Raw genomic sequence first — 15,970 nt, 5'->3', positions numbered from 1 at the left:
AGAAAAGAATCGGCGAGGAGAGGGGACTTCTTTGGTATATGCACTGTATGCGGTGGTATATGGTTCCGAGGCGTCGAGAACCGGGGGACATCGACGGGAGACGGGACAGATGGAATAATTTAAATCATGCATGTCAGACACACACCCGAGGTCGCTTCCATTATCTGTTCCGTGCCCGTGTTTGTGGTGCGGGGATCGCCGGAATGGATTATTTACATCGACAGTGAAATGGGAATTCCAATCATATGGGGCGGACGGGTGCATCGCGGCCTCATAACATATTCATGCTGCATTACCTATCGGGCGCGTGTGTGCGACGGACTGTCGGATGCTGTCGAAGGAAAAGAAGGATCGCGGACACTGTTTTGCGAGCGCTTAGCACTGCGGATTGCACTAACTACCCTTATTCACATGATATTTCGCATTTTTGGGTTCCATATTTTACAGCTCCTCCAGTACGATGGCGTTGGGATGGTTGGGGCCGGCCCCGATTGGGCGATCTTACACCGTAAATCACCTGCCGGGCGGTGGCAGCCCGATCGCCGATTTCAGCAGCCAGCAGCTGAGCCAGGACGATGTTAATGATAAGATTACATTTTTACTGCCACCCACCGAGAAGGCCGCCCAGAGGCCGGCCCAGGTGCAACAGCCTCGGAACCGGCCAAAGCTGCGATTATTTATTAAAACGCTATTAGCGCTGCTATTGCCGTGCTGCATTGCGGCTGGCTGCTCGCCATTGATCACGTGCACCACGACGCTGGCGGAATCTGCGGAGAGAACGGAGAGAAAGGAGAGAGTTATGAGTGTTGCGTTAATGGCCAGCATCATCACCCGGGTGCTCGGGCTGTAATGGTTAACAAATCATCGAACCGATTGATTCCTAACCGCGACACGGACCAATTTATCATAATTAGTCGTTAGCCGGCGTTTCAATTGGTGGCGTTGTCCCATTGTGTGTCCCATTAACATACTAATCGGTCGTAACGACCCGAAACTGCCCGAAACTGGCACAAGCGCTTGAACCGCGGTTGTGACCAGCGCATAATGTCGGGCCCATCTTGGAGTGTCCCAGAAACGAGTGTTTTATTCATAAGTTCCGAACTCGAATCCGGCCCGGTTCCGGCGCTGCGTCGCTTAGAAGCGGATGTAAATCCAATTGCGAAGTGGGTGTTAATGGATGTTAAAAGAGACCGTTTTTCAAGGACGAAGCGGAATCCCTTAAGCGATCCATTCCCCTGCTGCCGCAGCTGCACTGATTGCAAAACGATGCGCAAAACTTGCGGGGTTGCATTTGCATTTTTCGCCAAACCCTTCGGACGCGGACAAGATAAACGTTTCGCTAAATAGGAAAAGATAGCGCAACGGGGCGAGATTAATCATGTGGCCGGTCTGGCCGGCCGGAAATATGCTACACTTGCCCACTTTCGGCCACCTGGTGCTCCTTTATCGGGAGCACCTTTTGTTTTTATTTCTCGTTTCATTTACATACTAATTCCGGGGCGGCCACATTATCCGGGCGGCCCGTGCTTATTGGCGTGTGTTAAAGCGCGGAACGTGCCGTGCCGTGTGGCCGTCGTGTTATCCTTTCTTTTTCGGGACCCGCGACCACCACTCCTTGTCGGGCGGGCTTTATTGACGCTTCGGCAAACGCAAACATTCCGTCGAGTGACCATCCCGTCCGGGCGTGCGGCATCTTTCGGGAGCACCACTTTTATCTTTGGAGTCCCCTTTCGAGCTTTGAGCCACACTCTTAATTATTCCACGTTGCCGTTCCCCGGGCCGCGAAGGGCCGCTCGACTGTCGCTCGCGAGAGTCCCTGATCCCTCCGGGGCCGGCCCTCGACGTGTGTTTGCAATCCTTCCACGCAGTACGTGACTGGCAGGCGGCTCCTTTCGCAATTGTCACAGCGATCCAGGGGGGGCCCTTCGCACTCACACACATGCCATCTGCGCGAGTTCTCAAGGGGCCATCGTCGTCGAGATCAAATGGCGGTGCGATGAGAGTTACCACACGCGGCGGCCGTCGCCTTTTTCTGTGTTTTTCGCGCGGATCTCTAAAACAGAGGAACTAGGGAGCCAGGGAGTGGCCCGGCCAGGAATTAATATTCATCGTTTATATTCCAGTTTTAAATTAAACATTCTACCGAACGTGACCTCGGGTACTTACAGGCTCTCGTGTCTCGGGCGTGTCGAGGCCCGGGCGAAGATGCGCGCCACACGTTGCCCAGGTAAAGCCCCGGGTGGATGCACACACGCCCGGTACGTACGTGGCCCCGTTGGCCGGAGTGGTGATATGAATAATGAAAGCTGATAGGCACCGTTGAGCCATTTTCCGGGTCAACCGGTGGCGGGGCCAGGTGGACAGAAGGCCCGAGGCGAGGACACAGGTACACGTCCTTGCGCGAAACACGTGCATCGTCCGTTTTTTCCTCCGCAAGATGCTGGCAGCGGTTTGTTGTCGCCCGACACGAGCCCTGCAGCTTAGCATATGCAGCATGCCTTTTCTAAAATAACCATTAATAGCCGAGGTCGAGGCGGCCGGCAGGAAGATTGTGGGGAAGAAAGAGGCCCCAAAATGGACAGCTGCGCGCGTGAACGTAACGCTCGGCTGTCCATCCTTGGATTTCAGGCTTTAGGTCTTCGTTGGTTGGCCTTGCTCGGGGCTTTGAAATCAGTGTTTCCTCATTTGAATATCCACGCGGAGCGAGGAAGGACGGTGCATAAAAGGCGGCCCGGCCGGCCGGCCGGCGGCGGGTATGAAAAGATGATGCCGAAACTTCCGAGATCATTTGGCCTCGGCGGAGGTCGATTCAAGGCGTGCGCCGAGGCTTTACGTGCGAGCGGGCTGCTCTCCCAGGAATGTTCTGTGCCAACGCCACGTTGCGACCACGTTTCCCTAATAATTCAGGCTTTGCAGGAGGATAATGATGGAGCAATGGTGGCCCAGTGTTTTATTCGGAGGTCTCCTAGTGGTCCCTTCTCGCTTTTGTTTTGCGAAAATGGACCGTTTTGGGGCGGCCCCGAAAGCATATTGGTCCCCCGACGGTGACCCACGTGGCGCTAGGGGCTAGGGGCTTCGTTGCTGCACGAGAGTTATGCTGAAAGTTTCCGTACCAGCCAGTCGGCGGCCGAGGAGTATTAGTTGCTGTGTTGTTGGTGCCGGGCCGGGACCCGTAGTTTGCGCATTTATGATGCTCATCATGAGACGCCGTCGTGGTGGTGCTTTGATGTCGTCCGCGTCCGCCGTGCACGTTTGAACGAACTGCGCCTTTGCCGTCAAAATATGTGTTTTCCAGCGAAATGTAATTCTTTGGCGGGTTGTTTTGCTCGCGCCGGAAGCTCACTCTCTCGGGGGCTTTTGGGCAAAAGTTAGTGGATTGTTTTCGTACGGAACGATGTTAAAATCGCACAACTTTGAAAATTTCACCAATGGGGTTTGTGCAATTTTTTGTGTGAAAACAACATGGCGTCTTCTATCTTGGTGCTAATTTCATTTCAAAGGGATCTTTGATGGTTCTTGGGTTTTCCTGTCAGTCGAGCACTGGCTTCAAGTAGGCGCCGACGAGCTCCGAATCTGTATGCAACATATTACTGTGGCAAAAAAATATCGAAAATTCGCTTTTAACTCGATAAATCTTTCTTTATTCTTCTAAATTCATTTCATTTTACTAAGTCAGGCCGAACACTCAAATAGTATTATTTGTTGACAGTTGAGTTGGTAGGTCGGTTGAAACGACCATGATCCAAGTGTGCTTTGGATCACAGTCTGAAACTCGCCGTTGATATCGTATAAGCCCTATGCTTTGCGTCAACAGTTACCACAACTAAGAGCAGAACAGTAGCGAAAAAATGCCATTAAATCAGTTGTTCAAAAAGGACTATTTATTAAAAAATGTTTCTACAAAAAAGTTGGAAGAGCAGAGCAAATACGGAAACAAAATCACATGCATTGTTTCGAAGTTTGAAAAATGGTTTTATCCGCAAAAAACGGAAACAGCTTTGTGCGAGTTATTTTGCGTCGAGCTCAGGCATCCAATTAAAACCGGTACGCCGGAAATACCGGCAAAACAAACAAAAAACCACAAAGTTACATCTCAAATTCGGATAAAGCCACCAGCTTTAAACCACCGCATGCCGATGATGGGCAAACATTGAAACACTTGGTCGTTGATGGGAACAAATCGATGATTCGGATGCCGGTAATAAATGATAGCCATCCATCATCGTTTTGCATAATGGATGATTTCCGTCGTCGTCGTCTTCGTCATCGTCGTCGCGAGAGAAATTATGAAAAATCGTTGCCCGTTTCGGGCACGTCGTTCCCGCAGAAAAGATTTTTACCAACGGGCGGCGTGTGCCGCGATTCAAATTAAACACATTTTAAACACAATTTCCGTGCGCGAAAGTTTCAAGCGCGATAATCAAGCCAGATGCCATGTGATGCCGAGAGGCACCCGAGAAGTTTTTCATAAATTATTTACCATTTACATACGCCGCGCACAAAAAAAGAGGCGCGCATTTTGGGCTGTGCACGATTTAAGTTTTGCGTTCCGAGATTAAAATGTTGTTTCAGGGCTTTCAGCATATAAAAAATGGGGGCCGCCCGGTTGGGAGCCATCAAATGGAAGTGTCGATCGTCGGAGTTTGAAGGAGTCGCTCGAAAGTTGGTGGTTGCCGGCAGCAGACGCAGACGGGATCGGATCGGCAAAAAAAAACGGAAATGATAAGAGAGGGGACGAGTGAAGGAGGACAAAAAACTAGCACACGAAAGTTGCGGGCTTCCGCTGTTGGCCTGTTATTTGGTTGCAGGTAACTCCTAACTTAATTATTGCTTCGAATGCAAAACTCTCCCCGGCCCGGCCCGGCACGGCGCCCGCGCTCAAGGGCTTCCTAATGTGCTCTGTTGGGTTGTGGCTGCGTCTGGCGAGTCGAAATATGGAAAGCAAACTTCGAACGACTTCGTTATAGCGATAGCGATGGATGCGCGCGCCGCACTGTGATGGTAATTGAATTTATCGAAAACTTTTGGCCACTTCCCGTCGTCGGTGCCCCGAGCCGGACCGGCTGGGCAGAAACTTTCGGGGCACCAGAAATGTCCTTCCCGGCCCGGCAGAGTGTGGGAAGATGGATCGAAAATTGAATTTAGCGAAATAGAAACTTTCCATTTCTGCAGCGGCCAGAACGTGTGGCCCCGCCGCTTGATCTGTCGGGGCTGACTTATTGGCTTTCTGACGTTTTCCCGTTGAAATGGTTGCCATTTCCCAGGACAACACTGGTAATTGCCGCCCAGGACAGCGGAGCGGGTGGCTCACGTTTACTATTGCACTGTCACTCTGTTTTGTTGGCCGCGGAATACTGCGTGGTTCGAAAATTAACCAGACGGAACAAGTCGCTTGGAACTAAAGGTAAAGGTGAATTGTCAAGCTGTTCAAACCGTGGATTTTCACCATGGCAACCGCAGCATGATGTGAGCAAACGGAGCAACCATCGCACCGACAGCTTTCTGTGACGAACCTATGTTCAAATTATGTGCGTTTTCTTTATTAATTAAATCTGTTTAAAGTTCAGTTATTGGAGAGTTGGAAAGTTTATTCCGCAGCCTTCAGCAAAGCCTCAGCTACCTCGACGGCAATGGCAGCTTCGGCACGATCCTTATCTCCTGAGGCAGATGATAGTTGACTCTGAGCGTTGGTAAGCAGTTCTCGGCAAGCGGACGCATCCAGATCTTCGATTGGGTGTGCTTCTTCCGCCAATACTTGCACGGAAGCGTCCTCATTGACAGTGACGGTACCGCTCGATACGAAAATCTTCTTCTGCGCACCATCGCGCTCATACACCGTGACAACGCCCGGCTTCAGCACAGCAAGCGTTGGAACATGCTTCGGGAGGATGCCGAACGCTCCACTGAAAGAAGGCACATCTACTTGCCGGATGTTGGCACTGTCGTAGAACACCTTGTTGGCTGCCGCTAAAGTGAAGGACATTTCTTCAGTATAGCCACGGGACTGAACTATACGGATGGCCGGCTTCATGTAACGGGCCAAACGGGTGCTTCGCATAGCCATCATGTTTCTGTGCGCTTGTGCCTAAATGATAAAACCAACCGATCTGTTCCAACTAGACTTTTTCGTTCAACCAGATACACTCAACATTCAATTCGAATTGAAAAAATACAGCCTCCTAAGATCAGTCAAATGTGCGGATGACATCTGCTCTATCGCTTACGCACACCTTTGCACACAGTGTCAAATGTCAGTGTACCTACACAAAATTACACACTGGTAAATGATGGTACAGAGTCTTCACACACAGAATCCAATTGCGCATCCAAATTGGCGGACCTTTTTGGTGAGTAATCGTCAACCAAATTCGCAAAGCTTTCATTAACTCATTTTCAGGTTGATTTCGGACATTTTTCACCCTTGTCACAACGGCGAAGAATTAGGGTGAGCGTTACTACTCGATAACCGCAGTAGGCCATAGTTGTAGCCTGCCTCATAGTAACCATTCGTGCTGGCTATAGCGCGGTTCTATAAGAAAAACTTAGAATGCGAGTTTGAGGCGATTAGGCTCGATAGTTTTCAACCCATGTGCTTGCCACAACCAAACTACGTGGCACGCTGCTAGGTGCGGAAAGTCGGTACACGGGGTACGTACATTAAATGGCCCGCGAATTGTCTGAGCGAAAACTCCAACAGAAACTTTCGTCACATTCTTATCCGCGTGTCACAGGTGCCGCAGGCAAAGGATGAGAAAAGCGACGCGGGACTTTCGCGGTTGATAAGATGCTGAGATCCGGCCCGCGCCGCGCGACTTATAAACTGGTGCGACTTGCCGGGCGAGAGGGGCGCAGGTGGCAAAAATTAATTTGAATAATTTCCTGAGTAAATATATATTTTTAACAACAGTTCCCCGGCTCCCCGGGATCTGCGCCATCCCGTGCCCCGCCCGTGCTGGCTAATTAAAAACGACAAGTTGCTTTCGGTGAAATGTGGCAGCTATTTTCTAAGCACCCATTTCTTGTGGCGCGTGTGTGCACGATAAGACGCAACTCGCTTGTGGATGGTGCTTAGAGTGTCCGGAAGGTCTTATTTTTCACACTATCTGGGCCGGGTCGTTGAAGATCGTAAAATAATTTCCTTCAGCTAGGACGTGTGGTTATCATTATTCATCAACGCGGCGACAAGTCGCCATCTCGGGCGGGCGGTCCATTCATGCGATTGCGCCAAAAGGACGACACATTTTCGGGTAATGTCGCCCGGTAAAGAAGAGGCGCGATCTCCGAGTTCAAGAACCCGGTTTTTTGGCCGTTTGCTTTCTCGGGGGGACACGTGCCGTGAGGGCATTTTTAGTATTCAAAGGGCAACTTTCAGATTACAGTTTGGCGGGGCCAACAAAAAGGAGTCGGCAAAAGTTGACTCAACTTTGATAAGACCGCCGAACGGGCCGAAGCCCATCCTGTGCGGAGGGCGCGCGCCACGGTCTAATGAATGAATAATAAAAAATGAGTTTATGCGGGCATCCTGGCGGTTCTTGCACCTAGGGCCGCTATGCCGTAATTTTTTAACGAGGAAATCACACTTGCCAGCCAGCCTCCCCTGGACCCCACCCGGGCCTGCCAGGCCGTTTTATTGTTCCTATGTTTTATGCATATTTTAGACGTCCCATTGGTTCCAATCACGTCACACAGAGTACGGGCGGCTCTGGAAGCGGCCGAGATTGGCTACGGTCGCTAAATTTATGTAGCGTAAAATGGATGTTCCTGTCGGGGCCAGGTTTTCGGGCCCGGTGCACGCGGCGTTCGAGTGAGTATAATTTATCCTCGGGGGCTGCACCCGAGCGCTTTTATTGGTGCATCTTTTGCACCGGTGACCCTGCTCGGTTGGCGTTCGCGGCCTTTCGGGTATTAGTTGGTTGGTTAGCATCGGAATTAATTCGTTCCTAATCGCATACGAGGCACCGTTCCGCGATAAGCCGATTGGCTCGAAACGGCGCCATCGAAAATCGAGTGACCAATTAACATGGGGCCCTTGGGTTCACCGGTTGCAGTTACATTTAGGGGTGGCGTTTGAAAATTAAATTACGAAGGGCGCTTCGTCCTTACCCCCGGTTTTCGGTAGGATTAATTTTGTTTAATTGTATGAATTCCAAATTAGGTGGCCCCGTTAGCCGATGGGACCCGATAGTATCTGGCCAGCGACGGCGGCCATGAGCCTCCCCCGTGCTAAACTATGCAGACGCTGCGCTTCAAAGCGGTCGCCCTTTGGTTCGCGCCATCTTCGGCCAATGATACTCGGACTCTCGAGCTGGCCCGGCACCGGAAATGGCGGTCCGTATCGTACTAATCGTGCTGAAAATGAGTTCCTTTCAGAGCTATTGTACAATTTATTGCCCCACGCAGGACGTGCTTCGTCGCCGGAACCGTCCTGAAAGCAGTTTACCGGATTCTCTTCCGGGACCGTGACGGCGGCGGCTTTCCGCGAATCGAAACGGGGCAACGGCCACAGCAAATCACGACGAGGACGACGACGATGGATCGAACCGGCTTGGGACCTGCTGATGGGACCTCGTTGATAAGTGGGAAATTAATTGCTTTCCATTTTGCGCGCGGCGGCTCCTCGGAACGTTACTAAAAATGCCATCCACTTTCGGGGCGGCCCTCTCAAGGAATCGGTTGATGTTTTGCGTATTCAAGGGCTCTACTTCGCTTGCGCAGCCTACTTGTGCTAACGGCGGGCTACTGAGACGGTTCAAAAATTTGATTTGGTGCCAAAATTGTCGCCCAACGACGGGCGCTGCTGACGCTGATGAATTAATGAATTGCCTCTAAAAATACCTGCGCGGCCCCAGGAGGGAAATTCCTGGTCCGTCGAGGGGCCACCTTTCACAACTTTTAATTTCAAACGCGCCTCGGTCGTGACAGAAATCGGTGTGGCACATTAATTGTGCGCGTTGATGGCGGGACTTTTGGGTAAATTGGAATAAAATATCCATTAACAGCTTCTAGCGCTGAAGTGTCGAATTTCTTGCGCATTCGGTCAATTAGCAGATCGTCGATGAAGTGTCACCGTCCGTTGCTCTGTGTTCCGGCGGCGAACCGGCTCTGATGGGTCCAATTGTTTCAAGGATTTCGATCGCGTGTTCCGGAGGATATTTGGGGCCTTTTGAACCACCGGTTCGTGACCAAGCTCCATTATTGACGTGAGAAAAGAAACAAAACGTACAGCGTACGCGCAATGAAGTCAGGAAAATGGTGCTGAACGGAGAAAGCCTCCCCGGGGCCAAACGTCGATGAATTTAAGGGCCGCTTTCGCTTCGGTCTATAAAGTTTTATTACACTCCTCGGCACAGGCCGTCGACACGTCAACGGGCACCGGGCGCGCCTCTAATCTTGAGGCTTTTTTGTATTCTCTTCGAGCCACCCGGGTACGGCCACTGCAATGATAACACAAATTAGATTAAGCATATTTTACCATTCAATCGATGTGTTGCTCTTTTATTAGCTACCATCAAAAGGTGAGGGCTTCCCGGTCTGGTCCGGGTCTGCGTGGTTCTTGCGCAACTAGTTACGGCCGGTGGCGTAGCAACAAACTGGCCCCAAATAGGTTTGTTTTATGAAACAATTGTACTTGCGTTTTATGCGTGTTTCGCCTTATTTATAACCCACTCCAGCGATTGTACCTCGAAAACCTTAAACTGGGTCTTTAAGTTCCGTGACACAAGCGGCGATTTACTGGCCGAAAGGCCGGTGCCGGTGGCCCCATTTCAACCTTGAGATCGAGCACCGGTCCAAGTTTGGGCTCCGGTTTTTTCACGCCAATTTGCTCTTTGCCGAAAGTCACACTGGGTCACCAGGGCAACGCGCGGCTCCGGTACCGGGCATCCTTCGATTGAGGGCAGATGAGCAATTTTTGGAAAGTGATTAAAAGGAGCAGCTACGTGAGCAAACTTTTCCGACACGATGTGTGGCGGCGGCGATGGGGGATGTTTTGCAACGAGTTCCATCGTGGAGTAGGGTCCTTCGGGCTTTGAGCCGGGAAATAAAACTTTGCCAATCGTAAAACCGGTTGTTTCGCCTTTGTGGCAGTGATTGGAGGACGGCTGAAATCGGCTCGCTTGGCTGAGCTCTGGACAGCACTGCCACCGGCAGACTGGTCGGTTCGTTTCGTCGGAACGCAGCCGGGTCCGGCCCGAAATTGGGTCCCTGTTTAGTTTCGTCGAACATGCTAATTAACTTTACACATTGCCCTCCAATTATCTTCCTCCGGCCCACCTCGTGGCTTGTGCGGTGTCCCGTGTGCGGTGGCCGAATTTTAAAACTAATTTTCTGCCACGAACCTACGGGCTTTTCTAGGCCGTGGCCGGAGATTCTTTGAAGAGCGGAATGGAACGTACCGGACCGAGGCACTGTGGGGAAAAGGCGGTCATAAGTCAACTTCAGTCAACAAAGAAACTGAGTGTTTTAGTTATATTAGCATAAAATAGATAAGTTGTCTATGACAAATCCACATTTTTAGCATTATTTTTTTAGCTTTCAAGAAAACAATTCCTGATGTAAAAGGAGGCGCCTGGTTTCTTGTTCCAGAAGATTTACGTATTTGCAGAGGAAACATTTTGGTGCAATACAGATTGCATAACCCAGGCGTTTAGATTGTGCATTAAAACATTTTGGTGTAATGCAGATTGCATAGCTCAGGCGTTTAAAAACCTTAAAATAACGTAAAAAGCTTATTTTTTACACTTGAACGCCTGTATTACACATAAAAAGTTAAATTTAATCAAAACACTTGTAAAGAAAACAAAAACGTTGAAAAAAATCATTAGATTCTTCCTAAAAACAAATATGTCCGCCTTTCCCATACAAATTCCCTACTGTGCGAGGGGAACCGGGTGTACTGTCGCTGGATTCAAAGCGGGGATCTTCCAAATTTTGCTCTAAGTTTGTGGTTCAATTTGGGCGCTCTTCAAGGACTCGCAATTTCGGGGCCAAGGTATCGCACACGAGTCACCAATTAGATTTTCAGGGGATCTGATAGACCACTAACCACCGCGCGGCCGCGGCGGCTTAATCAATTCCGCAATCGTAGAAATGCGTGACTTGCGTGACGAAACTCGAAGGCCTTAACAAGCCGCCGGCTTCCAGAAGAATCCAATTATCATCGGCCGATCGGGGACCGATATCGGCCACGGTGCGACTAATAGGTTCGGGGACTTTGTTCGTTCCATCACGAAAATTTCGGGTATTTTCTGCATGTTTGGAGCACTATTTGTTTGCTTTCAATGCTGTATTCTCCAGTCGCGGCCGAAAATGGGTTTGAAAATGCATCCCGAAAGGACGAAACCGCGATTGGCATGCAGCGCAGCGTAGTTGCCCGGATCCCTGGTGGGCCGGAAATGAGAAAAGAGAGCGAACCACAGTAGCGAGGAGTGGCCTCATTTATCATTCATCAGTTCCGCCGTCCGTCTGGCCGGAATCGAATGATCCTGCGCCGATGCGCCTTGGTGCCTACAAAAAACAGAAACGAAGGGGAGGACGAGAAAATGGGAACTCACCTGAGCTGCTCGGCGAGCAGGTGTAGTTGCCGGAGTCGGCGGGCATGGCGCGGGCAATCACTAATTTACTGGTTTTGGTTTGTCGCTCCGTCAGGACGCTGATGCCGCCGCGCTGCGAGTAATTAACGACCCGGCCGCCCTTGTACCAGTAGATGAACGAGGGGGGCGCCGGGGACTGCAGCGCAACACATGTTAGATTGATATCGCTTCCGCTTTTGATAAATAGCTCCGAGTTGCCGAGGATTTTCGCCTTCGAGACTGGAAATGGAAAAAGAAGGAAAGGCGAGGTTGAATGAGAGAGAATATGTGTTAGAACGAGTGATAAATTGATGTGGACGGAACCAGGTTCAGGCGGAAATGGAAAGATAAAAATGGTCTTTCGCGCGCACCAGACCCACGGTTCGGGTTCCGGTTCCGGCCACACACACGGCCGGGCTGGCTGGGTGCGACTTTTGCACGCGGCGGACATGGCAGGAGCATGTCAGATTTCGCTGGATCATTTTTCATATTCGGACAGAATCCTAATTCCGAGAGCGCGCGGACTTTCCGCCCTCCCTTTCGGGCATTTCGGATTGCGGACGCGGTTAGCGCATTGTTGCTTCTCACACATTGTCTCACTCCCGGTCAAGGACCCGGGGCCCGGAGAGCTCGTTTTTCATCGGGAAAGTTCCCATTTTTTCCGCACTGGCCACACAATGTTCCGGGTTGGGGATTCGCCGTGGAAAAAGTTTAATTCAATTCATACAATGTTCGGACCAGCCCGGAACTCTCGGGGAGTCGGGGAACAAACAAACAACCGGGACCACCGGTTATTGCTTTTCGGGGAGCGGCGGCCAAGTACCAGAAGTACGCTTGAAGGTGCCACTTCAGGTGCCCCGTTATGCAGGATCATAACGAAGCAATTGTGACGATGCTGTTTTATGATTGGAAAACGATGAGCTGCGGTCCGGCGTGGCCATTGTATCGACGCTCTGATTACATGGACCCACCCTTGGGGCCCAAATTGCGCGTTAGATAAGCATTATAATTGGCCGCTGGCCATGTAGTACACGCGTCGTCTCATCAATTTTACATCAACTGCCCCTGCCTTGGCCGCAACACTTGGTGCCGTGTTTACTCCGGTGTGGCCGGAAGTTGCTGAGCGGATTTTCACACAACACCCCAGCGGGCATAAAAATCGATCCGAAAGTTCGGCCCGGACTTGGCCACTTGGCAGGTGGCAATCTTTGCTCCCCTCAAGGTGTAATCTTTGAGGTGTGTTCGATAAAGTGATCGGCCGCCTGTGCTTTGGAGTCGGGGACACTGAGCGACGGATCGTCCTTCGATTTAAGTTCAGTAAATAAGTGAAAGTTTCGGTAAATAACTCTACCGTCGAAGGAGAGAAGAATGACCTCAGGGATTGCGAAAGCTTTCTCTAAACAACCATTTGACCGTTAAATAATGTCCGTCTTTAAAGCGGCTACTTAGGACACCGACGATCCCACTGTGCCGAGACCGAGTTTTCTTTCCGTCTCCGTCGGTCGACCAGAAACGTCGATGATTACCATAGCTCCGCACTCGGCGATGGAGGCACTTTGGATCGAAGAGTAGTCGTGTCACGTCGCCATTCCCTCCGCGCGCGCACAATCATTACTGGCCCCGGGTTTAACGGCATCCCCTTTTTCCCGGTCGGTTCTTCCCGATCCCGGCTTTAAGGGCGGAAAACTTTCTTCCCCCCACCCAAGCGATAGATTTCGCCACCGAGCTCCGTGGCCAAGGGATTATGGAGCTCCCCTATCGCCACGCCACGGGTCGATACTCTCTCTCGCTCGGCGAGGAGCACTCTCCTTCAGTCGATAAATGTAAACATGAAAACTTGCCCGGATTGCCTGCCGCTCGAGTGTTTGAACTTTGACCACTCGGCGCCCGGTAGTGGCCCGGAAACCCGGGGACCGACAATGGGGAACGGAACGATTTTTCTGCATCCCACAATGGAGCACCGGACCACGACAGCAGCAGCAGCAACCGGAACATTGCCCCGGGATGAGCAAAAAAAATCACGAACTGAGCAGTGCACGTACAAACAGATAAACTTCCGCCTCATTCCGGTTCGCTGGAGCTCCTGATCCCGGTGCAACTTGCATGCGGTGAAAACCGGAAAGTAAACATTCTAACGTACGTAACCCGAGCGTTGGATGGTTGTAGACACAAAGCAAAAGAGCAATCATGCACGTGCCTGGTCGAAAGCGTCCTTCAGATATCCGCCGGGAAGCCTACCACCCCGGGAATGCTGGTGGGTTATCGAAAAAACGATGCTTAATGGTTGCGGCGCCGATAAGCGCTCGAGGTGACGGTCAAACTTTAAATCCGGTCGCACGTGTCGCGGTGTATCCTGGACCCAGACACGGCGCTGGCGACGCCTAATTGAATCACACTCTAACTGCATCAGAACTGGGACGGACAAATTCGATTTATTCCCGATGGGCTGTGAAAAATTAAATTTCTGCCGATAAATTAAAGCTTCTTGTTTGCCGCGGGCGTTACAGGCGACGGCTAACGAAGTGCGAGAGCGAAGGTCCGAGGCGTTACACAGTTGATTACGGTTCGTTGTCGCGTCATTTCGACGAAGAGCTCGTAAACTGATGGACGGATGTGTGTGGTGATATAAAGCGAGCGACTATGACGAAGTAGGCCCTTTTTGATTCGCCTTTAAGGGTTCATCAACGGTTTATGTGGCTCATATGCCAAGCCGCCGTGCGGGTTAGCGTGCGTCCGGAAGATAAAAAGCGTACCTGTATGGACGCTATTATTTCCTTAATGGAGCGCGGGACAAGGAGCGATTATCTCGGCACAAACTACGGCCAGGCTCTGTCCGTCCTCCGTGGGACTCTTGACCTTTGCCCGCCATTTGCGTGATCCGAACCGTAAGGTAATCTTTATTCACAAAATAAGAAGTCAACACAAATGGCAAGTAAATTGGTACGCATTTTGATGAAGGTTGCTGCGCCACTGCTCCTGATGTATTTACTAAAGTTTGTCGAAAAAGCTGATCCACTGATCCTTAACCGACAAAGGGTTGCTTGGATTTCTTTCCTTTTGCAGTAACTCCAAATGACATAGAGTGGAAAAATGAAAGGAAATCGTAAATGACAGTTTACAAAACTGAACGCAATCAAAGTAGACATCGAATGACGATTTTGACGTTATGCCTTAAGTTGTAAAATTCCACCTGGAGCCAGCGGACTGCGGAACCTCGAAATAAAAATATCTTTACACTTCGATGTTCTTCTCAGCCATTTTTTGGTTTCTTATTTATAGTAGACTCCGCAGCTCAATCAAACCACATAATTCCATTCCAGCTGTAGCCATGCGGGGAACTTCTTATCTTTGTATGAATTGGTACCAATTCCGGGTTTAAGGTGCACCTGAGTAAATAACCCAATTCTTGCTTCGGTCGTTGTTTCGATTAGTTCATCTTCTCTGGGTACATTGAGGTACATTTCTGTTCTTTACTTGGTTTTCAATTGGGATGCGATTTTTGAGGCAATATTTTTAAGAAGATGTTGAGAACTTCTTTCTGAAAAGCCCGAAACCGTCTAGCTCTGCTCTTTAAGCGTACCTTTCATCGTCCAGCCTCTTCCTCATAAACCATTTTGTGAGTTCCGGTTTGCTTGATGCTGAAAAGGCTATGCTGGAAATTGGCCCGTAATGAAACACCAGGCAGGGCGCCGGGTTGACCACAGCAACAGGAATCGGAATCAACCTTTTTGTTGCCGGACTGTGGGCGGTGTGTTGCATCCGCTCGACAAGTTCTCCTGTTGCCGCCCTAGGTCGCTGAAGGGCTGCTGCGGTTGTTTGTGAGGTGCTCGCGTTTGACAAATGCAGTCACTGTCCGTCACCGCACCGCAAACCGCACAAAAACGTTCGTCGGGTCGGATGGCCATCCGAAAATCAGAGTCTGTCGAACGGCCGACGGCCCCAATATTTTTGATTGGCTTTTCGGCATTTCACCGACACTCGTGGTTTGACTGTTTCTGTTACAGATGCACCACACCGGGGCCGGATGTTAATGTTTTCGGCCCCGGGGGGGTTCGACGGGGCTGTGGCCACCGGTTGGAAGCCGATGCTATTGATCGAACGCAGTGAGGTATTGCTGTTGTGGACACCAATTGGTGCGGTTGCGAGTCAACAGCGGTTAGGGGCCCCTATTATAGCAATTAGAAGTTAGAAGAGATCTGCGCTCAGCCGAACGTCGAATGAGTTATTTGATGTTTGCCGTGGTTTGTCACGAATTCGGTTCGATTCATAAACTTTTTAAGGACCTTAAATGCTGCCGGTTCACGGTTCAGGTTGGTTCCCGGTGCACGTGAGGAAAGCACAACTTTTTGATTGGTTCGTTTATTCGCTCGAAAGCGACAATTCTCATTCAAGAGTTTGGC

The 15,970-nt window shown here is 50.6% G+C and overlaps 2 protein-coding genes across 2 annotated transcripts in view; both read right to left on the bottom strand.

The window, feature by feature from the left end:
* Positions 1–513: 513 nt before the first annotated feature.
* LOC128274473 (protein sidekick-1-like) overlaps positions 514–15,970 on the bottom strand; it is a 36,554-nt gene continuing 21,097 nt past the window's right edge. The window contains exons 4-5 of the mRNA XM_053012688.1: positions 11,553–11,810; positions 514–767 (exon numbers count right to left, since the gene is read on the bottom strand). Coding sequence (XP_052868648.1) covers positions 514–767; positions 11,553–11,810 — 512 coding nt within the window. The remainder of the gene's footprint in view (positions 768–11,552; positions 11,811–15,970) is intronic.
* LOC128274303 (ATP synthase subunit delta, mitochondrial-like) lies at positions 5,577–6,067 on the bottom strand. Its single transcript, XM_053012449.1, has one exon. It carries the CDS (start codon positions 6,065–6,067, stop codon positions 5,588–5,590), a length of 480 nt encoding a protein of 159 aa, XP_052868409.1. The 3' UTR covers positions 5,577–5,587.

The sequence above is a fragment of the Anopheles cruzii genome, chromosome 3 (genome assembly GCF_943734635.1).
Source record: "Anopheles cruzii chromosome 3, idAnoCruzAS_RS32_06, whole genome shotgun sequence".
NCBI lineage: Eukaryota > Metazoa > Arthropoda > Insecta > Diptera > Culicidae > Anopheles > Anopheles cruzii.
This window is presented reverse-complemented; position numbering and strand designations above follow the sequence as displayed.

Bases quoted from the DNA above. Each gene is read 5' to 3' on its own strand.
- LOC128274303 (XM_053012449.1), bottom strand. From the start codon at position 6,067: ATGATGGCTATGCGAAGCACCCGTTTGGCCCGTTACATGAAGCCGGCC.